General features: G+C 38.1%; 1 protein-coding gene across 1 annotated transcript; it reads left to right on the top strand.

Moving 5' to 3' along the window:
• Nucleotides 1-5057: 5057 nt before the first annotated feature.
• Nucleotides 5058-27371, top strand: lrrc17 (leucine rich repeat containing 17; the record flags this gene model as incomplete). Its single annotated transcript, XM_083546440.1, has 3 exons — nucleotides 5058-5778; nucleotides 20225-20380; nucleotides 26690-27371. The coding sequence occupies 3 exons, from the start codon at nucleotides 5058-5060 to the stop codon at nucleotides 27118-27120; spliced, it is 1308 nt and encodes a 435-aa protein (XP_083402566.1). The 3' UTR covers nucleotides 27121-27371.
• Nucleotides 27372-27640: the final 269 nt, after the last annotated feature.

Genomic DNA, 27640 nt, shown 5'->3' with positions numbered 1-27640 from the left:
TGGATAAACAAATAAGAAACAAACAAACACTTATACAGTACAGTAAAGGTGTAATTCCTGTCAAGTCTCTCACAATCAATATAAATCAAAAATTCATTCAAATAAATTCATTTGTGCTGCTATAATTCATAGATGTCGTACAGATTTTTCAAATTTTATACATTTTCAGTCACTGTGATCCAAACCGTAGTTTATATCAAGAAATCCTGAAACTGTCACCATCATACTGACAACAGGACTAAACATTTTGATGATTTTGTTTGAGAACAATGACTAAAGGACTTGTTTTTCTGATGGGAATGAGATGCTCGTTGACACAAATACTTACTTTTGAGAGATGAACTGAGGATTTTGAGAAAAGTTCTGTCTTTTGCAAGAAATCCAATGTGTTGTGCTGTTTGTACAAATTGTTTGGAGAAATGTACATACTGGTTTACAAATATTAAGGATGATTTGAGAAATGCTCCAAAGCAGCTGAGAAAAATTGTAATTCAGCGACTCTAAATATACCTTCAAATGATGATCCATGCAAATCCTGTATTCAAATTGGTTTCTCAGTAAAATCTCATCTTTCCCTTTTCCTTTCCTTTTCCCAACTCCAAACGATGTATTCATGTGTCTGGATATATTTCCCATATTACAGCATGTTTACATTGGCACTTTGAGCCATTATCTTTCTCCACAAAGCAAAACTAATTTCTTAGGTTCCACACTGGAGGCTAAAGCATTTTATTAAAGCTAAATATACACTATATGGATAAAAGCATGTGGACACCCAGATTTTCCAGCCATGTGTGGTTCTTCCCAAAAATGTTGGACACAATTGCAGGGCCGCTGGAAGTAATTTTGAACAGGGGTGCTGTGAATTTTTTTTATTAATTTTTTTGGACAAAAAACCTATGAGTCTATTTAGAATACATTTGAAAAATAAATACATAGGGCTGTGACGATGGCAGTTTTTTTTACCACTGCGGTGGTAATGGACCAAATACCGGCGGTGTTGCGGTGGTTGGGGGGTTGTTTTGAAATAAATAAAACAAAAACAAAGAAACAACACACTAAAGCCTGTAAAGCATTGAAATAAATATCAGTAAATACTGGTAACTTACATAATATAATAAAGTTGAATCCATTAAAAAAAACAACAACAAAAAAACCACACACAAAGACGCGTTATAGCCCCCCGCTCTGCGCTTTGAGAGGGATGTGAAACACGAGCAGGAAAGAGACCACCGATCTCTTTTTCTGATATCTTCATGTTGTTGTAAAAGGTACGAACCAATTATCATATGTCTAATTAATAACAAGCACAAACTGTAGGCTATTAAAAAGAATTTGACTTACAAGTAAAAATGTAGGCAGTTTTCTGTACAGCGTTTTTTCTACTTTACCACAGTAAAGAATACGAAAATAATCGACCTAAAAGCGAACAAAGGAAGAAACATTTAATCCCCTTTGGAAATGGGTGAAGACGCGAGTGAAGATATGGAAAAAGAAAAAAGAGATTCCATGCAGGGATGAGACACTATTTTTGAATATTCGATTAGTTGATTTAATTATAGAATATCTAATGTTCTAATGTCTGTTGTGCGATTATTCTCTAAAATAAAATGTCCATGTTCTGGTGCTGTAACCAGAGGGTGACGCTGCCAATAACACACATAACAGCTGTCACAAAGAACCGGCAAAAGTAATGATTATGAATCTGTCAAATATAGCAAGGAGACATTTGAATTGTTTATTAATAAAGTGGGTTTTTTTGTGTGTCAGTGTCGGGCTGCAAAGATGAAGTTGACGATGCTCACTCGTCATCTTCGCAGTGAACGCGCGTAAAGAGAGAAATGCACACTTAATACTGAATACATAATAAGCATATGCTAGTCGGTTTATTTTCGTTTTGAATTGTTTTGTTTAAAAGTAGACAATTCAAGCTTTCTATATAGAAAAACTAATGGAATATTTTTATCATTTCCTAAAATATTCATAAGGAATTTATAAATTGTGCAAAATATTTTTAATAGGCCTACATTGTTTCAAAAAATCTCTCTCTCGCCAATAGGGGGTGCTGCAGCACCCCCAGCACCCCCACTTCCTGCGGCCATGCACAATTGTATAGGTCTTTGGATGCAGTAGCATTACATTTTCCCTGCTCTTGAAATAGGAGACCCAAACCTGTTCCAGCATGACAATGCACCCCTGTGCCAGCTCCATGTAGATACATGTTGGACTGTAAGATCTCCAGCTGTAGAGCTCCAACCCTATTGAACAGCTTTGGGATCGATGTGAATGCTGACTGCAGTCCAGGACTCCACACCTACATCAGAACCCTTGTGGCTGAATGAATCGCGCACAAATCTCCACAAAATCCAGTGGAACATCTTCCTGGAAGAGTAGATGTTTTTAAAACAGAAAATAAAGAAAAAGTGTCAAAAAGAAGCACATACCAGTTTTACGGTCAGGCCCCCACAAACATCTGTCCATATAGTGTATTTAATGAGTGGTTTAACAAATTTCATAAATACCCTAAAGCTTGGGCATTTTAAAGGCCCAGAATCAAACCCCTGGTCCAATCTCACATCTCCAACTATACAAACAAAAGCTCTGAAAATTAATTATTACAAAAAGAAAACAGCTAGAGGAACTCATTCAGTTAATTGGCTAATTTTCACCAGTTTATGGTGATTTCCAACTGGATCACCCATCAGCCTGGCTTACAGACGTAATTTTATAGCATTTCCAACACAAAGCATGTGCAGTGTGCGATACAAGTCGTCAGTGGTGGAGGAACAGCTGCATAGAGTCTGTAGCAAGAGAAAGTTCTACACACAATCCAGTGCTACAGTTTGGTTGTATGTTAATTAAATTATCTGTGCTGAACTGATTGCCATCTGTATTTGCTGCTATTACCATCTTACCTGAAGTTTTAAAATTCTATAACTTTATTGATTATTGCTTATTTGTATTTGTGGTACAGAAGCATTTTTATTCTTTATGACTTTACCTGATCTGTACCAAAAATCTTATTTTATGTCATACAGCACATGGTGACACATATGGTGACATTTCAAAATAGCACACATTAGGAACAGCATAGCAATCATTCTTTTAGTAGCTGAAATTATTTAATTTAAGAAATTGTTTACTGTTATTTTGACCTCAAAATGATTTTTGACATGGTGGACAAAGTACACAAACCATGTAGTGGAGTTAAAGTACAGATCCACTCAGTTAAATATCACTCCAGTAAAAATGCTCCTTTTGTACTTTCACTTAAGTAAAAGTACAAAAGTATCCAAAGTACTGTACTAGGGTTTATTATGAATATAATGTTCCTATTATAATTTTTGTCACTTGATTTAATCATCTCAGTTTATGTGAAAAGACTCTTATGTGACTCTCAGCACACTGATCTATTAATACAATAATATTTATGAGACAGACACTGATTGAAATCTGATTGGTGAATTGGTTTGAGCAGTTAAGTTTTTATCCATCATGATCTGACCTTAAAACTATTTCTATTTTATCTAAAGGACAACAGAAAATATATTTGGGGCAATTGGTAATTAAACATTGGTAAAGTCTGCACAAACGCCATGCAGCAGGAAACAGTGGAAAGATCATCAGTCATTAGGGGTGTAAGGATACACAAAATTCACAGTTCAGTAAGAATCTCTGGTTTTAAGTCACGGTTCAGTTCAATTCCGGTACAGTTTCGGGGGAAGAAATGCAAAACATAAAATTGCTTGTAATTTTTTATTAATGCAGTTTATTATTATTAAAATTTGTGATCATCCACATTTAGACAGTTTACATTTTTTAAACAATTTAACAATTAATGCAATACACTTTTTATTATATTGAGTGAATTGAGTAATCAATTAAATTGGCACAAATGTAATTGTTTAAATAATAGTTTACATTACCCCATTTAGGTAATACAGATGTGTGTGTGTTTTACATTTAATATTTTAATTCGTTAAACAAGTCAGGTAAATCTCAGTGCCGGTCCCAAGCCCGGATAAATGGGGAGGGTTGTGTTAGGAAGGGCATCCAGCGTAAAAACATGTGCCAAATCAAACATGCGGACCATTAATACGGATGATCCGCTGTGGCGCCCCCTAATGGGAGAAGCCAAAGACAGTTTTATTTTCCAAATATATGATCTAGTTAACTGTTCTGCTTATTCCAGAATGTCTTAATTCCTTCCATCCTTCATTCATTCACTTCCTCGATATGTGGAATTGTCAGGTTTTTCTTTTCATAGAAATTCTTGAAGCTGGACTATTGATTCTTTAGCATTAAAACTAATTTTATTTATATTGAGTGAGTTGCCACAGTAACACTGCGCTAACTTTAGTTTATTTATTTATTTTTTTATATCTCTGGCATTGTTGTGTATGTTTTCAAGTTTAGTGCGAAGGTGCGAGGCGGAGACTAAATAAACTTGCGGTCTGCCACTTCCTAGGTCCGTGAGGGAACCCAGGTATAATCTGTTCCGCATCTAAAAAAAAGGATTGCATTTGGTACACGTGTGTACTGAACCGAGAATAATACATATACAGTTACACCCCTATTAGTCACTGTATTAAATGATAAACTTGATGTTTGAAGGTTTTCTGTTTTCAGTGAATTTGAAGGTGTAATTCTTTCCTATAAATTTTTGAATCAGAATTCACAAATTTGCATTTTTATCAATTTATTGGTTTTATTAATAAGCGTATTTAAAATTCATTCATTTATTCGTTCAAGTATTCATATTTATAAATAAATGATAAGGAGCACATGTATGAGAGTCAGTATTAAACACTGACCTGGTTGTGGAATGGGAGGAAGGTGTGTGTGTTTTAAACACATTAAAGATTATTTTCTCATTTCATATCAACACTTAAATGTTTTAACGTTATTTACTTTTCAGTATCATTTCTTTTAAAGCAATTTTTTTCTTTGTGTGTAAGTAGACTTTTGTTTCTGCCAGGGACGACGACTGCAACTGTTCATTCGGACAGAAGTGAAGTTCCCAAAAGGTCTGAGCTGATCCAGGAATAACGCTCACTATGCGACTCGTCACTGTTTTGCCGCTGTTGGTTCTGGTGTGTTTAGTGGCTGGGGCAAGGAGCGGAAAGAAACAACGACAAGAAAGATCTCAGCGCAGAAACAAGTTGAACTCTGTTATACATTTTCCAGGTGGCTGCAAAGAGTATGTAGAAAATGGGGATAAGTATCTTGACTGCCAGGACTGTCAATTGACTGCTGTCCTGCTCGGTTGGCCAGAGGATATCGACCACCTTTTGCTGGCACAGAACAGAATAAATGTACTCCGAGATAAGACCTTCAGTCATTTTCATAACCTGTTTACTTTGGATTTGCAGCTGAATGAAATTTCACTAATTGAGGAAGGTGCTTTCAGTGGGCTCAGTAAGCTCACCACCCTACTTCTACAGCACAACCAGCTCCAATTTGTTTCTGAAGCCATGCTCATACCCATGCCCCGACTTAGACACCTGCGCCTTCATGACAATCCATGGACATGCAACTGCCAGCTGGACAGCCTTGTCCGCTTCCTGCAGGTGCCAAGCAACCGCTACATGGGTAACTTTGCAAAATGTGAAGAACCCACAGATTTGTGGGGGCAGAAGCTAAAGAACATGAATCCCAGGTTGCTGTGCTCACCACGCATGCAGTCGCAATTTCTTCTACCAAGAGATCATTCTGAAACCTCACTGCTGTGCTACACTCAAGATTCTCCGAAACCACTGGTTGACTGCAGGGGCAGAGGTGAGAACAGCACAAATGATATTATTTTTAAGTTTTAACTGGGTTAAAGTTTGCTTGTTTAGTGTCCAATGGTTTGGTTTAATTCTGGTCAAATGAAAAATCCAATTTCTATAGATTCAGTTGTGGATTCGTCAACATGTTTTAAACCACAAACTAGTTATTTAATATACTGTTTAAAAGAATAGTATAAAATTAGAAGGAAAGTTATAACAGAAGCCAATATTCAGAAATAACAGAATCTCGGAACACTGTATTTGACCAAAGCGAGTGAAATAAGAGAAGCAAAATATATATTTAAAATAATATTTATCCTTTTTATTACATTAGGCAGAAATTTTAACTGAATTACTTCATCTATCTATCTATCTATCTATCTATCTATCTATCTATCTATCTATCTATCTATCTATCTATCTATCTATCTATCTATCTATCTATCTATCTATCTATCTATCTACAAATACCAATTTACAAATACAGTTTTTTTTATTTTATGTGAAGATTTTGTTACTCATTGTTTATAAAATGCATCTTATTTATATGCTACTGTGTACGCTAGAACAACCAACTAACTTCGATGGTTGTATTTAAGCAGTATTTAACAGTTTTTTTTATTTGCTTTGGAGCAATTCTCAAATAATTCTTAATATTTGCATACCAGTGCAAATATTAAAACAAGTGCATAAATGACAAGTGCATCCTTAAAACAATTTGTACAAACAGCACAACACAAGTCTGTACTTTACTCAAAAGCCTTAGTTCATCTCTCAAAAGAATAACAAGTCCTTTTGTCATTGTTTACAAACAAAATCATTAAAATGTTTAGTCATGTTGTCAGTATGACAGCACACAGTTTCAGTATTTCCTGATGTAAAGGAATGAACATTCAAGATTCATCTGTACAATTCATCAATTCAAGATACATTTACAAATAAAAGTTTAAAAGAAATTTAAGCTTCACACATTATGAAAACTGGCAGACAATTGCAACTGAGAAAAACTGTGAACATTACTATGTTGTAGGCTGGAAGGTGGTGGTGATTATTGTTCTGTAATGTAAGGGTTGACTAATATAATTTACACACATGGCTTAGCAACCAAAAACACAAGGCGTATGTTGGCTGAAAACAATCTTTTACACAGAAAACACTTCTGAAAATTGACTGCAGACATTTTTCTTCATATGTGGGAAAACTTGACTGTATGTTATAATGTGACTTTGGGATCTTTGGTCTCCAAAGCAAGCTGCTTTAATTCTCGTGTTGGTTCCATTAGCACCGCTCGAACCACTAGTGATAGTCCATCTAAATAAGAAAACTGGTTCTATAGCAAGTTTTTCTGTGATAAGTCACCTAACGTGAAAGTTTTGCTTGCAGGTCTGAAATATATTAATATATAACTCCTGGACTGCTAATGATCTAATAATACATTTATCCGTCCTTGTGCTGGGACTTATGAATCATAAGGATACATAAGAATATGATTAAAATGCTGCATCTGGATAATAAATGCAGACTGACTTTTGCACACCAAAAATAAGCATGTCCAGCCATTAAAAACGTGCCATTACAGTTTTTCTCAGTTGCTTTGTAGCAAATTCTCAAAACTACTCGTTCAACGTCCACATTCAATTCAATTCAATTCATTTTTATTTGTGTAGCGCTTTTAACAATGAATATTGTCTCAAAGCAGCTTTACACAGATAATGTGGTGCCGTCCCAAGCTGCACAGAAGTGTGAAGATCCACGGAGGGGAGAGGGGCAGGAACAGTGGTCACTGGAGCCTCAGGAGCATGTTTAACTCGACAGAGAGAGAGAGAGAGAGAGAGAGAGAGAGCGAACGAGAGAGAGAGAGAGAGAGAGAGAGAGAGAGAGAGAGAGAGAGAGAGAGAGAGAGAGACGGGAAGAGAAGGATATGGATTATTAAGTGTCCCTATTGGTGTATGAAAGTTAATGTCACTGTGCACTTTGGACTCCGGCAAGACTCGCTATGGCAGCATAACTAAAAGGGAGAACCAGAAGGTATCACAGACATGAGGGATCTCTGGGATAAGAGACGACCCACCACACCACCATCAACAAACCCGAGTGAACGTGTGAATGTGAGGGGACGACAGCATACAAATATCCCAGTTCACCAAACACTCTGTATCCATGATCCCTCCAGATCTGAACCTTTACCTAAGAAAAAAAATTTACTGATTAAAGGATTGACTGAATAAATACGTTTTCAACCTCGACTTAAACACTGAGACTGTGTCTGAGTCCTGAACACTGGTTGGAAGGCTGTTCCATAACTGTGGGGCTTTATAAGAGAAAGATCTGCCCCCTGCTGTAGTCTTCATTATTTGAGGAACCAACAGATAGCCAGCACCTTTTGATCTAAGTAGGCGTGGAGGATCATACTGGTACAGAAGTTCACTCAGATACTGCGGTGCGAGACCGTTTAGTGCTTTATACGTCAGTAGTAGTATTTTATAATTAGTGTAAGATGTAATTGGGAGCAGTGTAGACTGATTAAAACAGGGGTGATGTGGTCATATTTTCTAGATCCAGTGAGGACTCTTGATGCTGCATTCTGAACTAACTGAAGCTTATTTATGCACCTACTCGCACACCCAGACAGTCAAGCGTTACAGTAGTCTAATCCAGAAGTAACAAAAGCATGAACTAGTTTTTCTGCATACTGTAACGACATCATATTTCTAATTTTAGCAATATTTCTAAGGTGAAAGAAGGAGATCCTGGTGATATTATTCACGTGAGCCTCAAAGGAAAGACTCGGGTCAATAATCACACCAAGGTCTTTGACAGCCGTACACGCTGAAACAGAAACACCATCCAGAGATGCTACGTAATCAGAAAGTTTACTTCTAGCTGCATGTGGTCCTAGTAAAAGTACTTCCATCTTATCTGAGTTGAGCAGAAGGAAGTTATCAAGCATCCACTGTCTAATGTCCTTTACACACTCCTCAACAGTGTTAAGCTGATCTCTCTCATCTGGCTTTGCTGAAATATACAGCTGTGTGTCAGCATAGCAATGAAAGCGAATCCCATGTTTATGAATGATTTCACCAAGAGGCAGCATATATAAAGAGAAAAGCAGTGGGCCTAAGACAGATCCTTGAGGAACACCAAACTTTACCTCATAGAGTGTGGAGAACTCACCATTTACATCATGTTGTCACTTGTGTACAAGCGTCTGCTGTTTCCTACATTATCAATTGTTTATGTTGTGTTGATCTAAATATATTATACTGGTTTCACCTGAATAGTTCTAACCCCCAAAACATCTCAGCATCAGTTTATTGCATAAGTCATTGAATGCAAAATGGTTAAACCAGTTGTCATAATGTGTAACTTTTTTCTATATGTGTCTTGAATTGATGAATTGTACAGATGAATGTTGAATGTCACTAATGAAGGCAAGTGAACGGCATCAGATCAACCAATGATCATGTGAATCTTTTAAACCTTCAATTGGTGACAAACAACAAAACACAGAATTACAACTTCTGAAATTAGATGAAGAACCAGGAAATGAACGAACACTTGTACAGTACAGTAAAAGTGTGAATCCTGTTTGCTCTCTTACAATCAATATCTCACATACAGTAATGTGTACATTTGTGCTGTTGAAATTCATAGATGCTGAACAGAAGTAATTCGGCCTTGTACATTTTCAGTCATTGTAATCCAAACTGTAGTTTAGATCAGGAAATACTGAAACCGTGCTCCATCACACTGACAACATGTAGAAACATTTTGATGATCTTGTTTGTAAACAATGACAAAAGGACTTGTTATATTGATGGCAATGGGATGTTCTTTTGAGAGAAGAACTAAGGATTTTGAGAAAAGCCCAGGCTTCTGAAGGAAATTCTGGTGTGCTGTTTGTGCAAACTGTTTTGAGAAATGCACTTATGAAGAATGATTAAGAATGAGAAATGCAAAGCAAGTGAGAAAAACTGTTACTGTGTTTTCATTCATGCCTTTGGATTATAATGAGCTGCAAAAATTAGTGGCTCCCTGTTGCTTTATGCTGCCAACAACTAAGTCACGGATTCTCTGGTTTGAATAGTGAGAAGTCACTAGGGGCTCGGGGTGAGATTGGATGACGAAGGCATTGATGCCATTGACTTTGCCACACGTTCCCCAGACCTGAATCCAATTGGCAACCCCTGAGATGTTTTGTATCAAAGCTGAAACAGAGCACACACACTGTCTCTTCTGTGTCTGTTTCACTGAAATCAAGAGGACTGTTTCTAATATATTTAAGCCATGATTAAAGACTTACTTTAATACCATAGTATTCAGTAAAAAAAATTACTTTCAAAGCCTGTGAAATGTTTAGCCAGAAAACAAATTGCTTTTCTTGATTAAAAAATGTTGTAAGTTAAATTACAAAAAGTAAATTTTAGCAGCATTGTACATGGTGTGTGCTCATAAGTTCAAAGTCCCTCATACCAGCTGTATTACTGTACTGAAATATGACCATAAAGAGCAACAGACCAGCACTTGGTGGCTTATACCTTTGGCAGCAGGAGCTTGTCTTTATGGAGTAAGAGCTGTCAAATGAACAACAGAAGGGTCTGGGCTTTCTCTGCTTACTTCAGAAAAGCTGAGTCAACACTGCAGCAGAGGGGGGGAAAGTCTCTCCATGATCTCATTATGTCCTGAACCATCGAATAGATGGCTGGCTTGGGATTTTATTTCTCAGCACAAAACATAAAATCCACCACATCAATTCCTGAAAGAATAATGCAGTAACAGACAAAGTAATATTGTATTCTTTTTTTCAGTTTCAGCTTTTTGCTTGAGCTGAAATAACATTAGGTGTTACAATACACACTAAAACTAAACATAGCACTCTATGAAATGCATATGATTCATGATTAAGGAGAATAGAGAAACTTTAGGATTATTGGTTAAGATTACCAGTAATCCGAAAACATTTGTTTAGTTGACTTTAAGCTATTAAGACTGCAAAGCTTCTTACTGACTATGAAGCCACTTAAGCTATAAAACAGACATTCTGGTAAAGAGGGGGATCAGATTGAAAACATGTGCTGTGTCTGTTTAATGTGTTACTGATTCTTCTGCCCCCATGCTCAGGTCCTGATGACATTTCCCTTAGATTGCGAGATGAGTGATGAGTTTCACATGACCATTAAAGTTTTAATATAAAATGTGCTGTCTAAAATTTGTACCAGTTTATTTAAGGGAATAAGCCATTAGCAATCCTAGGCAGGTTTGTTGGACAAGATGACATTTACAGACTGTGTTTGAAGACACACAAAGCCAAAAATACTCATAAAATAAACAAAGGGAGAATTTTATGATCATCACTTGCCTCATTTGTATCTACCACTTCTACTTTACACACACTGTACAAAACAGAACACTTTTAGCTCTATTACAGAAAGTATTTTTAGAATATAAAAGCTTTTAGGGTCCACCAATGTCAACCAAACTGTTCCAGAGCCTTGAGCAATTACTGCGAAAGATTTTCCATCTATGGTTAGCCTGTTGGAAAGCATTTCACTTCTGGTGTCCAGTTTGATCCTCAGCTTAGGATACTCTCATGTCTCCATGTAACAAGACAGTAGGTGAAGACACAGACTATATCTGTCTAGGATAATACACGAGAATGGATGATAGACTGTATGTAAATGCACATGTAAACCCTGCAAGAATTACAAGAAAATCTTGAAATGTTTGATGACACATTTATAAATTTGCTGTATAAAATAATTACATTTTCCATTAAAATTATTATTATTATTGTTTGGAGCATTTCTCAGATTAGAAATGTAATTCTCAAAACAATTTTTTTTACTTCCTCTGGCTCCACCTTCTTTTTCACAAACTGGTGCTTATCCATACCCCCTGCCACACCTTCGGTTTCAGCTGCAAAATCAGTATCTCTTTTGGGATCCTCACTTCGGTGATAATACAACAGAGTACCTCTGCTACACTTTGTGCTGAAATATTGCATAGTCACTGTTTCAAGGTATTGCACTGCATTGTCCACCCAAACAATACTAAAAAAAATGGCCTCATGCCGTTCATTCTAATTGCCTGATGAGGTCGATCCCAATTCTTTTAAAGGGGATCTTAATTAATAATAATAATGGGTGCAATAGTATTTGGGGTGTGTGTGTTCCTGACACAAAGCTGACATTGATGGCTTTGGAAAAGCTCTCCCCACATAGCACTCAACCTACACAACTTTAGTGGGTGGGTGAGCCGAGTACTAACCTCAACAATATGCTGTCGGAGTAGTCATCCACATCCTTATGCACCCACATCCTTATGCACCTGAATCTACCAAAGTATGGTATGTACCAACTTGGATACTCATGCTATGTGAAACATCCCAGCTCCATCAGGGCAGCCTGTGATGTAGCAGAGATCCTGACCCCTGCTCTTATCTGCATCCTGATAGCTTTTTTCAGCACGGTTGTGCTGTCTTTAAAGTTAAGTGAATGGGTTAAATAAGTTATTCGTTGAAAAAGTTAAAACATTAAATACATTAGGTTAAATTTCAGGAGTTCATGCTGTGTGCTGGCGTCTACTGGTCAGAGTTAATAATTTAGTGAAGCACTCTCTTCAGTAGAAATCTTTCAGGCAAGAAAGTCAGTGCTGGATTCATGTTGCTGAATTTATTTCTGATACGCTTCTGCCTTGGAGACTAGGAATGTCATGTTAGAAACGCTTTTATGTTTTGTAAAACATGTGCTCTGTTAGCTAGTAGTACAGCTGTAGCTAGCTTTGTTTTTTAATTGCTTTGTGGCTTGTAGGTGAACTGTGTTTTCATACTGTAGGCTAGATTTCTTGTATTCAGTAGGCTTCAGTGCTTGTTTTACACTTTGATAGGAATTTTGCAGTAATATGTAAGCACAGTAATTTTGCATAGTTATATGTAAGCATATGTTCATGTTTTGTGTACTGATTTATATTCTTATTTTGTAATGTTCAGTTTTACAAAACAAAACAACAAGAGGAAACAGCTTCAGTAAAATACAAGAAAAGTCAAGCCTTGTGTGTTTATTGGAGGACTTTTGAATGTTCACTGGCTGTCTAGCTTTGCTCAAGAGATCGCATTGCAAGGGCAGCATAACGGTATTTGATCTTAAAATTAAATGTGGAAAGTGCAGCCAACCAGCGATAAGTGGTAGCATCCAGTTTGGCTGACTTTAGAAGGAATGTCAACGGGTTGTTATCAGTGACAGCTGTAAATGTGTTTCCATAGAGATAGTCTTGAAATTTCTCTGCAATAGAGTTCAATATAATAGACCAATTCAAGGCAAGAAATTCCAGCTTGTGAGCTGGATAATAATACAATAACATGCATTTCATCATTTTGCACTTGATAGAGGACAACCCCTAACCCTAAGTTACTGGCGTCCGTGCGGAGAACATATGGTCATTTTGGATTAGCAAATCCGAGCACAGGAGCAGAAGTAAGCTTTTCAATGATTAACTCAAAAGATTATTGGCAGGCGTTGTCCACTGACCAGCAAATGGTTTTGTAAAGTTAAAGCACTATCCGGAGCAATATGTTGCCTTTCTGCCTTGTGTCTCTTCGCGTCCGCGTCTCCCGCTACGCACCTTCTCTACCCGGACGCCTTGTTCTCTCCACGGTGGCTGGTTCCTTCCCCAACGCACCTTGGATTACCGCCGCTTCTCCGTCGCTGCGCTCTCTCCATCCATCACCGTGGATATTTCCTAAAGACTGCCGTTTGCCGGCTTATCCCGCTTTCTCTGGTGTTTTTGTGTTGGCTCTGCCGTTTTGTTTAATAAACACGCCTGCTTTGATTCCGGCTTCGCCTCCATAACTCGCAGCGTGACAGAATAACGGACCTCGAAAAGGAATAAGGACAGAAAAAGGGGGGCGCAACAAAAAAAAAAAAAAAAAAAAAGGGGGGAAAAAGAAAGAAAAAGGACATGATCGGACTAACGCCGTGGTCCCGGCGCGAATCGCACCTCGGCTCGGAGGTCCGCTCCGCCCCAGGACCCCCCGGAAAGCGCGGCTCCGCCCCAGGACCTCCCGAAGAGCTCGGCTCCGCTCCTGGTCTCCGCAGAGAGCTCGGCTCCGCTCCTGGTCTCCGCAGAGAGCTCAGCCTCGCTCCGAGCTCCTCCAGAGAGCTCCGCCCCGCTCCAGGCTCCTCCAGAGAGCTCCGCCCCGCTCCAGGCTCCTCAAGGGAGCCCCTCCTCGCTCCAGGTCCCTCAAGAGGGCTCAGCTCCGCTCCAGTTCCCTCAAGAGGGCTCAGCTCTGCTCTCGGTGCCTCAAGAGAGCTTCACTCTGCTCCAGGTTCTCCCAGGGAGCTTTTCTCCGCCTCCGAGCGAGCCCGTGAGCTCCGCTCCGCTCCAGTGTCCTGAGGAGTGCTCCGTTCCGCCCCAGTGTCATGAGGAGAGCTCCGCTCCTTCCCAGGACCTCTGTGAGGGTTCCGCTCCTTCCCAGGGCCTCCGGGAGGGCTCGGCTCTTTCCCAGGACCTCTGTGAGTGCTCCCCTCCGCTCGAAGGCCTCCAGGAGAGCTCAGCTTCGCTCCCGGGTCTCCAGGCTAGCTCCCCTCTGCCGAGGGCCTCCAGGAGAGCTCAGCTTCACACCACCTATATAAACCCCACACTCACATACGCACGCTGTCCGTTATTGTACGTGCATGTGCATCTGTGCAGGTTCATGGTGGTGTGTCTCTTCGCGTCCGCGTCTCCCGCTACGCTCCTTCTCTACCCGGATGCCTCGTTCTCTCCACGGTGGCTGGTTCCTTCCCCAACGCACCTCGGATTACCGCCGCTTCTCCGTCGCTGCGCTCTCTCCATCCATCACCGTGGATATTTCCTAAAGACTGCCGTTTGCCGGCTTATCCCGCTTTCTCTGGTGTTTTTGTGTTGGCTCTGCCGTTTTGTTTAATAAACACGCCTGCTTTGATTCCGGCTTCGCCTCCATAACTCGCAGCGTGACAGATATGTACTATGAATATAATATACAGATGGTTATATATGTACTTTGAAGGATTTAAAGGAATCTGGGGAATTTGTCATGCTCAGATTCGTTTCTAACCCACACTGGTAATTTATGGGGTTGTTGCTTAGGCAAACCCACAAGACAGCTCGATACAAGGATTCCACCAGGAAGAGCTGATGCTGTTGGTTGTTCTACAATTGTGCACTCGCCAAATGTACAAGCCTTGACATAGCAGTCAAGAGGGATTTTACTTTGAGCAGGTAGCACTTGCCACACTTTGCTCTTAAAATTTCATCAAGACTCTTCCGGTTGAGCTCAATTTTTTTCTGAGCTTAAGTGTATGAAGAATTTGCCTATAACCATAGACAGATGACAAGTCATTTGTTTTTTTGCCCTGACAATGCTCTTCATATAAGACATCCAAGACATTTGTTCCAATGAGTACTGGCAAGTCACTGCGCACGTCTGAAACTACTAACACCAAAGTAGAAATTTCAGGCTCTATTTCGATATAGATCTGTGGAAATCTAAGGACAAGGGAAACATATACCAAGTATGGAACCTTTGACTATTAGCACGTTCAACATTTAGTCCATCTATAGGTTGAATGGGGTGATTTTGCAATTTGCTGTTATTAAAGTATGACGATATGGTAGTCACTTGGGACCCAGTGTCGAGGAGAAAATTACTGTGACTCCTGACACAATGATATTAGCAGTACACTTTTGTACTACTAGCCCTTTAGGCAATGTCATCTCGTGCTTTCTTTTTTGAGAATTGATGGATGCTTAAAACTGTGTTTTGGTCTTGGGACATTGATTCTTAATTTCAGTTTCTGAAAGTCCCTTCTCAGGAACTGATTTTAGTTTAAATCATGTTTAAACTAAAAAACATTTTAGGCCTGTTTTCCCAGGCCTATTTTTTTTTTTTTAGTTTAAACTCATAGCGCTTAATTTCAACCAAATCGTAGTTTGGCTCATTATTGCAAGATGAAGCAATATGAGCACAAGGTGTTTTCTTTAGTAGAGACGTTAGCTTTAGGTCTTGCTTTCTTAGCAGGGGTCTGGTTGGAGTTTCAGAGAAGCCACCTAAGATTGCAGCTGGGTAAGTTGTTTTTCCAGCTTGTGTGTACTGGCAGAGGATGTTGCATCTGCAGCAATTGCTATGTCTATATCATTGGTGACATAATCCTTCATTGTTAGAGAACATGCCTGGGCTTTATTTTTAGAAGGGCCCAAGTGTTGCTTCATTCTGCTCAAGCTGGAGATTGGTAATCAAACTGTTGTCCCAGCAACCTCTGCAAAACTTCTTAATTAGCTGCTGTTTTAAATCCCTGCCAACAATAACTCCTTTACTAATTACTTTATTTAGCACTATCTGCACCTGTATTTTGATTGCTATTCTGGAATTTAGCAGAGAGCTCATCTCCATCATCAACAATGCCATATGCTGAGTCAAGCAGACTTATATAATCTTTGGGGGTTGCATTAGACCCAAAATGCTTTACAACATTAGTAGCAGGTGGAAGGAGGCTTTCAACTATTTTCCTTACAATGTGTCTGGCAGACAGGGTGTCATCCGTAAGGTGGAATTCAACATTGCTATGCCATGTGTCATAATCAGATTCTATGTGTGGCATGGATTTTTTCCAGTTTTTTTCAAGTTTACCATGGCCATAGTAATAGGGAGACAATTCACTGTTTTTGATGACATGCTGAACAACTACCTTTTGAACAACAGGAGTGGTGAGTTGTTCAAGGGGTCTATGTCGCTGTTAGGCTTTTTTCTAGCTACTGTCACATCTGGTTTGGTTGTGTAGTGTCTTTTACTGGACCCCTCTATTCCAGCTAACTCATCTTTTAGAATTTTCTGACAGTTGGTGCCTCTTTGTTTAGCAATATCCTGCAATTCAGCTAAATAAGAATGAGTTAACTTAGAACCGAACATAGCTAAGTACTCAAAAACTTAATTGTCTAACTTATCAGCAGTCAAGCCACTCACTAAAAATGAATTTGGCACTTTAAAATTGGATTCGATTGTATCCATGTTCTATTTAACTCTTTTCACAAATTGAGTGATTCAAAAACACGGTAACAAAATGCACTTCCACTCAACAAAGAGCTCTACTACAAAGGAATCATCTTCTGGCTGGCTCGCCAAGTTTTGTGTAGCGCCTATGGCATTGATCCCATGGCAGTAGAAAGAAGATGCTAACATCTACCTAGGTTAAATGAGAGGTAAGTTAGGCTAATTCACAAGAGAAGCTCCAGTTGAGTTGAACAGCCGACAATTTTATTTCCCTCCTTACAACAGTGCAAAATAAATGCCGCCATAAACAATATTGACACAATAATGATGAAACAATAAAAGGAAGAGCTCTTTTAAATAATAAACATAAAGTAAATTTCCACTTTAAATGTTCAATTTGTTCCTTAAGTGAATGTGGAATGTTGATCCAGAGTTCCATGAACATGTGAATTTAAGTGAACGTTAAATTCCTTGTCCTCAAGTGCACTTTTTGTAACACAACTGTATGTGAATAATGCCTTAACTGGCACGCTCGACGTAAATCAAGATTTCTTTGGTGACATATCAACGACTGGCCACTCCGTTAAAGATCATCTACCAGTCTTGCTGGGCTAGGCTCGCCATCTCGGTTCATCCAGACTTCCAATCGGAATTGGTAATGGAATTGTGTAAAAGTCTTTTACATGATTTGTTCATTTTAAACGAGTCTTTAATGTGACTCAAAAGAACGGGCCAGCACAAATGGGTGATTTGTTTATTTTTCACTGGACGCACATGAGCAAAGCATCACAAAATCTCCATTTTTTTTATCACCTGACTTGTTCTTTCTTTTACCACGAGACTTCCATAGACTCTGTGCAATGCATTTAAACAGGAAACATAATTAAAGTAGTTGATTCTCAAGAGTCCTCTGGTCCAAGTCATTCGTTATTTTGTCATGTGACTCCCATAGACAGTAAACAATGCAATAGAGCAGGGTTTTTTAGTCCAAAGCTTGACATTATTGTTATAATAATTATGGAAGTCACGTGGCAAAAGAACTAACGACATGGACCAGAAGATGTGAGAGGTGAAGCTACTCTAATTTGTCTTATTTTCATTATTGGAACTATAGTTAAAGTGTTTGTAGATGTGTTGGGATCTGCTTATTAAAAATTTCACATTTTGTTTTTAATTTTTTTTCTGATCAAAGGAACGAAATAAACTAAATGACTCAAAAAAAAAAAGATTCATTATTTTTGATGACACAAGATTCAAAGAACCGAGTCACTAAAATGATCTGATCTTCCCATCAACGAAGTAATTTTGTGTATGGTCTCTTAATATGTAATGCATACATTTATTCCTTATAAAATCTTAATAGCATACTGAAGTATCAAAGCATTGCTTCAATATACACTTTTTGACAGAGGTGGCAAGGGTACACACATCCTTCTTTTAAGTAGAAGTACAGGTACTCATGTTTTAAATTTTAATGTTCTAAAAGTTAAAGTACTGACTACACTTTTTTAGTAAATGAAGTAATGAAGTTTTGGCTCTGACATGTACTTAAATAAAAAGTAACCATTACTACTACCTATTTGTATTCAATGTGAATTGGTTTATTTAAAATGTAACGTTTCGAGCTTTCTATACATATACTTATGTCTTTAAGGCAAATATTTAATGAGATCCAGGGTGTTTTATTTGTGTGTCTGTGAAGAGAGATGACAGAGATGGAAGAAAGTGCACCCTGTCTATTTTCTTTATTTCTCAAAAGCACAGAGTTTTGTTATTATGAGTGTATACAAATAAAAGTAGACACTTTACAGATTCGAGTGATGTATTGCTCTTATCTGTACAACTAAAAAAGATTAAAGTTCATTGTAAGGAAAAAATGGCACAAAAAGCGCCGGCGCGTTTGTCGACACCAGAGGGTTAATTGTCAGATGTGTGTGTAATGGTGGGTTTGAGATTTTCCACATCAGTAAAAAAAATATGTTCGGTGGAGTTTATTCATCTAAATAAAAAAAAGGACATTGTTAATAAACGTGTGTTGCACTGAAGGTTTTAATTTCACCTCTTTTATATTTATTTTTTTATTTTTTTTTTATAAAAGTGGTTAAACAGAAATGTGTGCTGCATTAATCACGCAATAATAAAAACCAGTGCTGTTAGAATTAATTAGCATTTTGACAGGCTTAATTAATATATGAATACAAAACGAATTAAACATTTTGTTCTTTAATGAATGTATCCAGGCTGAACAGCCACCATATAGAACACAAACAGAGAAAAGATGATGATGATCATGTGATCATGGATGTCTCTGTTCTCAGTCATGTTTACATCACTGACTCCCTCTGTCTCATCCACATTAACCCCATACTTCTTGTTGCCTTCTGCTGATTGTTTGCTTTGTCTACATCTACTAGTCTACATCTGTGGTGTGTGAGAGCCAGGAAATGATACACCAGTGGATTGAAAAAGCTGTGCAATGACAGGAAGTCCGTTGATGTGCTGAAAATGGTGCAATGAGAAGAAAAAATATTGACATTTCACCAAATAGATTAAAACTTCCTGTTTTGAAAATGTAAGAAGTAGAAAGTACAAATGTTTGTGTAAAAATGTAACGAGTGAAAGTAAAATGTTGTCCAAAAAATAAATAGTGAAGTAAAAGTATTTGTACTTCGTTACTTCCCTCCGCTGCTTTTTTTTGAAAATATAGAAAGGATTATTTTAGCTGTATTTACAAAACAAACCCAAAATATACTTGACTATGCATGTACATAAGTGTGTTTTGTTGTCACTAGGGTAATTACCACCAGAGCCAGAATGCCAGACCAATGACATTTCCACAGCGTTGCTGCATTTCCAGTGTTTTTGAAGTTCTAATAGCATATGTGTAGGGCTTATATTTAAATTAATAAAATAAAACTGCCTGGTTTGAGCCATGCTGAAAGGTTTAGATCTGAATATAAATACAAAAGTGAATATAGCCACCGATGCAGTTAATTTTAGTCACACCTTTTATATATTGTATATTTTGGTATAGGTGCATAAGTACTAGGTGGAATCAAAACGTGTCAAGATTAATGGTTCTATTAAAGGTTCTATTAATGGTGTTACCATGTCTTAAATCGCATCATGAACAGCAGGTTAGAACAAAAAGCAAAACTTTAATTCTGAGTGAAACTGGGCAAATCTGCCACAGAGATGTTTGAAATTAAATACAGTGATGCTGCAGCAAATCGTTCGAGGTGTTTTGAGCAACACACACTTCAAGAACGGAAGAATATTACTGGAAGATGACGAGCTCAACCTTCAAAAATGTTGAAACTATTTGACAACATGTACATGATGATCAGCTCTCCATTGCACATATATCGGGTTTCTGTGCTGCATTTTCTCTGTTGTAGATTCACTTTTTAAAGTAATTTTTTTAATAATCATATTCTCTCTTTCCCAGGGCTGAAGGTGGTGCCACCTGATATCCCAGAAAACACTGTGAAAATGGATCTTGCTTTTAACAACATAACGGAGCTGAAACCTAAAGAATTCGTAAACATCAAAGACTTAAAGCTGTTGAACCTAAGCAGCAACGGTCTGAGGAGCATAGACACAGGTGAGGCAGTGGAACTTTCCCAGGATTTTTAAGTCAGGAATTCCCTTTAAGCCAATGGTTTAGTGCAGAGTAAAGTTCTGGAATCCCCCATAATAATTAATTGCTAGGAGTTTGTAAAAGAATAATTTGCTTGAATTATTGGCAAACAGATAAACATGATAGTGTAATATAAACATTATTATAATATTATAATACCCCATTATAATTCTTCAGCTGGGGTACGTCTCTGTCACCTTCACTATTAGGTTTGCTGGTGTGACAAGCACACAAAGAACATTAAGAGTCTGGACTTTGACTGGACCACTGCAACACTGTGATTTACTTTCTCAGCCAATCTGTTGTAGATTTGCTGGTGTTCGGTTGCATGACCCAGTTTCAGCTAAGCTTCAGCTCTCAGACAGATGGCCTTATAATTGACTCTTAAATACTTTTGTACACAGTGGAATTCATGTTCTTCTCAGTGACTGCATGTTGCCCAGGTTCTGTGGCTGCAAAGCGGGCCTAATTCATCATCCCTCCACCACCATGCTTTACAATTGGTATAAGGTGTTTGTGCTGTGTTGGGCTGTGCTATCTGTCTGTAATTTCCATTAGGAAATGTTCTCTGTTTTCGGGAGCAGTGGTGAGGAAAAAGGGGGGAGAAAAATGCCTCACCAGAATGAGAGATGCACAAGCTTTTTGGGTGCACACTTGAAAAACAGTTTTGAATGTTTTCCACTCCTGAAAATGTTGCTTACTGTAGAATCAGGGAAGGGAAGTGACAACCTCCAAGAGATTCTGCTAGCTAATCAGCTAATCAATATATATATATATATATATATATATATATATATATATATATATATATATATATATATATATATATATATATATATATATATATAAAGAAATATATAGAAGAAGCTACCTGTCACAGATAGACCAAGTGTCAGAAACCAGGAGTGATACAGAATGTTTTTTATTAGCAAAGATACACTTAGCTGAGTGCTTCCAGCAAAGCGGAGCCAGGAACATGGAAACACACAGAGCAGTAGTACGTAATGATCTATGGAGTAACCTGTAGATTGCACGGTAAGTGAGGGGAAATGGGGGCCTTTTAAAGGTGAATGTAAATGGGGAACAGGTGTAGGTGATTAGTGGGAGCAGGACAGCTGTGGGTGTTTAGTGGGATTGGGAGGCTAAACGAGAGTGTTGAGTGCAGGAGTGAGGCGTACAGTGCTACCTTGACCTACGAGTTTAATTCGTTCCGTGGACGAGCTCGTATCTCAATTTGCTCGCACATCAAATCAAGTTTCCATATTGAAAATACTTAATGGCATTAATCCGTTCCAACCCTCAAAATGCCACACTGTTTTTTATGTTTCATGTTATTAAATTAGGAAAATACATTTCTAAATAACAAATCTTGTATAAAAACATAATAGAAAGAGTATGTAAAGATATAATAAGGTTTTATGCAGTGTATTTACCTTGGAGATGAGACGACTTGAGCTAACGAAAACGCTGTTGGGGGGGGTTGTAGAGGCAGAGATAAGCGGAGGAGGGGGGAAAACTCGTTTTTCTTCTTTGCTTATCTTAATTTTCGTCACAATCTTCGCTTTCTTGCTTCGCTTCGCCATCTAGCAATGGCGTCTTGAGCTCGTACCTCAAGTTTTTGCTTGCGTAACAAAGCAAAAAATCGACTGAGTGACGTTTGTACCTCGGAGAACTCGTACATTAATGCACTCGTAGGTCAATGTACCACTGTATCTGGTGGTTCTCTGACACTACTGATACAATGTAATACGATTCACCCCATTATAATGCAGTACGATCCGAATTCGATTCAATACCATGCAGTACAGTCAATACAGTACAATGCAATGAAAAAATATCATGCTATAAAATAAAATTTGGTTCATATAGTTCACTTCTAATTTTTTTATTCAGACAGACAGCAAATTATTAATTTACTTAAGTGCTAAGAGAATGCACTTGAGAAAAAGTTTGGTGAGGAGAAATCAATCTATATATAAAAAACTGGTTACAAACTATTGGTCACTTTCTAACTAATAAGTATCATGCATGTGTGTGTGTGTGTGTGTGTGTGTGTGTGTGTGTGTGTGTGTGTGTGTGTGTGTGTGTGTGTGTGCGTGCGTGCGTGCGTGCGTGAGTGCTGACTGTCCAAAAACTAGAGGCCCAGCTCACCTGTTGTTTCTGCTGGTGAACCACTGACAGATAGCAGGGGGTAAAATGAGCTTCACATCTTCTTTACAAATCGTGAGCGCAAACTTAGTGCTGGAAGGAGTTGTTAGGGGGTTTCCAGAGGTGTGATTGGGCAGACAGTGGTCTGAGTATATGAGAGGTGTGAAGATATTAGTCTCAAACCTGCAGTAGAAGGTGTTGAGGTTGTCAGCCAAGTCTTTGCTTCAGTGGGGAGGGGTGGTTTCCTGTAGTTGATGTCTTGATGTCTTGCAGGCCTTTCCACACACATGCTGGATCGTTAGCCAAAAACCTGTTTTTCAGCTTTTCAGAGTCGCTTCTTTTGGCTATTCTGATTTTCTTTGTCAGCAGGTTCCTGGCCTGCTTATACATGGTGTTGTAAAGCCCAAAAGAAGTAATCTACTGTCTGGATAGAGTGACTGAGCCAAGTTTCAGTAAAATGAAAAAGTCTTTGTTAGTTCCATTGTGAAGAAGCAGTCCGTTCATTTTTAGTTCATTTTTTTGGGGCAATGAGTGGAGATTCCCCAGGTGAATTAATAGGAGTGCAGTTCTAAATCCCCTCTGTTTTAGCTTAACTAGCACACCCTCATCTGCATCTCCTCCATGTTCCTTAGGGAACTGCTCCTCCAACTAAGAGCTTCCAAGAAACTTTATATACTATAACTTCTATAGGATAACTAAAATAACTTACACTAGAAAATTATTCTTAACCCAACATTTATTTATATACAGTGAGGAAAATAAGTATTTGAACACCCTGCTATTTTGCAAGTTCTCCCACTTAGAAATCATGGAGGGGTCTGAAATTGTCATCGTAGGTGCTTGTCCACTGTGAGAGACATAATCTAAAAAAAAAGAATTCCAGAAATCACAATGTATGATTTTTTAACTATTTATTTGTATGATACAGCTGCAAATAAGTATTTGAACACCTGAGAAAGTCAATGTTAATATTTGGTACAGTAGCCTTTTTTTGCAATTACAGAGGTCAAACGTTTCCTGTAGTTTTTCACCAGGTTTGCACACACTGCAGGAGGGATTTTGGCCCACTCCTCCACACAGATCTTCTCTAGATCAGTCAGGTTTCTGGCCTGTCGCTAAGAAACACGGAGTTTGAGCTCCCTCCAAAGATTCTCTATTGGGTTTATGTCTGGAGACTGGCTAGGCCATGCCAGAACCTTGATATGCTTCTTACAGAGCCACTCCTTGGTTATCCTGGCTGTGTGCTTCGGGTCATTGTCATGTTGGAAGACCCAGCCTCGACCCATCTTCAATGCTCTAACTAAGGGAAGGAGGTTGTTCCCCAAAATCTCGCAATACATGGCCCGGTCATCCTCTCCTTAATACAGTGCCCTGTCCCATGTGCAGATAAACACCCCAAAAGCATGATGCTATCACCCCCATGCTTCACAGTAGGGATGGTGTTCTTTGGATGGTTCTCATCATTCTTTTTCCTCCAAACACGTTTAGTGGAATTATGACCCAAAAGTTCTATTTTGGTCTCATCTGACCACATGACTTTCTCCCATGACTCCTCTGGATCATCCAAATGGTCAGTGGCAAACTTAAGACGTGCCTGGACATGTGCTGGTTTAAGCAGGGGAACCTCACGTGCCATGCATGATTTTAAACCATGACGTCTTAGTGTATTACCAACAGTAACCTTGGAAACGGTGGTCCCAGCTCTTTTCAGGTCATTGACCAGCTCCTCCCGTGTAGTTCTGGGCTGATTTCTCACCTTCCTTAGGATCATTGAGACCCCACGAGGTGAGATCTTGCATGGAGCCCCAGTCTGAGGGAAATTGACAGTCATGTTTAGCTTCTTCCATTTTCTAATGATTGCTCCAACAGTGGACCTTTTTTCACCAAGCTGCTTGGCAATTTCCCCGTAGCCCTTTCCAGCCTTGTGGAGGTGTACAATTTTGTCTCTATTGTTTTGGACAGCTCTTTGGTCTTGGCCATGTTAGTAGTTGGATTCTTACTGATTGTATGGGGTGGACAGGTGTCTTTATGCAGCTAACGACCTCAAACAGGTGCATCTAATTTAGGATAATAAATGTAGTGGAGGTGGAGATTTTAAAGGCAGACTAACAGGTCTTTGAGGGTCAGAATTCTAGCTGATAGACAGGTGTTCAAATACTTATTTGCAGCTGTATCATACAAATAAATAGTTTAAAAATCATATATTGTGATTTCTGGATTTTTTTTTTTAGATTATGTCTCTCACAGTGGACATGCACCTACGATGACAATTTCAGACCCCTCCATGATTTCTAAGTGGGAGAACTTGCAAAATAGCAGGGTGTCAAATACTTATTTTCCTCACTGTATATATATATATATAATCCTCTAAAGCTGAGTAAGCATAAGCTAATAAAGATTCCATAATTAAATAAAATAAATATTTAAGTAAATAAATACAGGTTATTTTCCGAATAAATTAATCATGTGACTGTTTCTGAAGGAGGCTCAGATGTTTTTTTGTATCATGCTGTTAACCCAGCTGTTAAATTAGTTCAATATTTAAAAAATAGACCTTGGTCATATAAACAACTGGGATGGCAATTTCTCTGGAAATGGATTTGTTTTTAGACATCCAACATGTATGAATCAGTCTCCAGGCACAGAAACACAATCCAAGCTAAATATTGACACACAGAGTAAGCGATCCAGACTTTGAAATGTGCCCCTAACATGGTGTTATTTTATTTTCCTAAACAAATTGGCAGACCTGTTGGACAGACCCAGCAGACATGTAGGAATTCCTGTGGGAAATGATTGGTACTGTGGGTCTGCCAGTTGGTTTTATTTATAATCCAGGAATTTATAATAATTAATTATTTCGGATGGCAGAATCAGAATTCCAATCATAACCAAAAGAAAAATTGTTACAAAAAACAAAACAAAAAACAAAGTAAAAAAACATCTCATGGGATGAACATTTAATTGTGTTTAAATAACTGAAAGTTAATTAATAAATTTTATGTAGTCATAGATGACATTTATATATGTAATTAAAAAAAATGTTATTTTAATAATTATGACTCAAAGGAAAAAGTTAATTAAAAAGGTTAATTTCACAAGTTTGAAAATGCGAGCATTATTTAAATGTAAAAACACTTACAAACACAATAGAATGAATGTACTCATGGAGGGGCATTAAAAACAGATGGAACAATGTTCAATACCTTGAAATTAATTAACAAAATCACAATGGATTTTTGATAGAATCTTTCAAAACTAGACTATAGACTATAGACAATATAGATGGTCATTTTTTTAATAGCCATGAGCATGCTGTGGTAGTGTTGGTAGTGTTCAGGATAACCAATGGGAAAAAGCCCTAGAGGCTATATCAAAAGCTATCCAGGTGGTCCCTGACTTACGATGGAGATGTGTTAGAATGACACCACAGTAACTTGAAAATATCGTAAGTCGAGACATGTCCTAGCCTATCCAGGAGTCTTATAGAATGATGATCAGTACGGGGTAGTTTACTGTAATTTGTTAAAAAATAAGAAATTGCAGTACATAATTGAGCAAAACAGAGCAATTTACAGTACTGTAATGTATAAACTATACAGTATATATGTATGTGGCTGCGAACACATGGAGCCGAACGTGCTCTGTTTCAGTGTCTGGCAATGCCGCTAAAAATGAGAGAAGGAAATTAGGCTTTGAAACATCAAGTTTAGGCTTGAAGGCATCAAGTAAGGCAATACCTACATCCTAGCAGCATCCCAACATCCCAAGTATCACAGGAAAATTTTAATTCCATGTAAAAAAAATTTAATATTTTTTAAATGTTTTTGTAGTTATCGCAATCATAAGATCTTAAAATCGTAAGTTGAATCATTGTAACTTAGGGACTACCTGTATTTGGTACTATGAATTGCAATCAGAAATCATTGAAAAAATTTAATATGAATTAAGTCAAATGAAGCTATGAAGGCTAAACCCTGCCTCTCACCCAAAGATTAAATACTGTTAACCTTTAATATCTGGATAAATAAACTAGTTTCCTTATTTTTAGAATTCTTGTTATTTAGTTTAAAACCTTAATATTTAGAATTCAAATCCAACCATTCTCTCTTTCTATTTTCACAGCTGCATTTGCTGGACTGTTGCACTTGAGAGAGTTGGACCTCTCTAACAACAGTCTGCACTACTTTAATTATGGTGTTCTGGAAGACCTTTACTACCTCAGGACACTGTCTCTAGTTGGCAACCCCTGGACTTGTGATTATAATATTCACTACCTGATCTACTGGCTGAAGCACCACACTGCAGTGGAACACACAGGCCTGGTGTGCAGTGAGCCGGAGGAATTCCGAGGTTGGTCTGTTGAAAGCTACGTCAAGACCTACAATGATGAGTGTCCCAAAGGCATGCAGGTGGACCTGCACAGAACTGGTACTACAGACACCACATCACAAGAGTTGATTGCAGAGATTGGTGAGGATCCAGACCTGCTACCCAGCCCACTACAAAATAAGGAACACAAGCTGGAAGAATTTAAGATTTTCCGTCTGAATTAAAAAAACACCACTACTAGAGTAATCATTCCTGATAAATTGCAATGTTCTGCAATATTTTCCTATAGAACAAGTTTAATTTAGTCTGCACTTGATCAGAGAAGAAACCTGCTAGATTCTCGTTATTGTTTTTACAGATATAATGGCCTTTCATCTTTCTGTTTTTTATTTTGTAAAAAAAAAAAATCATAATGTATTTTTTCTACTATTGGATTTTTACTTAATAAAAAAGATCTTTTTTTTTTATACTGAGAGAATATGCACTAAATTTCATTTGGTTTTACAACATACACATGCTCTTCATTCACATGTTCACATGAACCCTTTAATGTAAGTGCCACATAAATGTCTTTAACAAGGAAGTCTGATGTCCTGCAGAAGGGCCTAATTATAAAGCTACTCTGGCTATATTCTAAACACTTGCAGATGAAAGATGATGTTTAGCACACAGTGTTTTCTTTGATGTTAGTAGAGTTTAATATTCATCTAAAATCTTAATTATACTCAATTATACTAGAACACA

Source organism: Silurus aristotelis (genome assembly GCF_946808225.1).
Source record: "Silurus aristotelis genome assembly, chromosome: 7".
NCBI lineage: Eukaryota > Metazoa > Chordata > Actinopteri > Siluriformes > Siluridae > Silurus > Silurus aristotelis.
The sequence above is the reverse complement of the archived record's forward strand: the minus strand, read 5'-3'. Positions and strand labels throughout refer to the sequence as shown.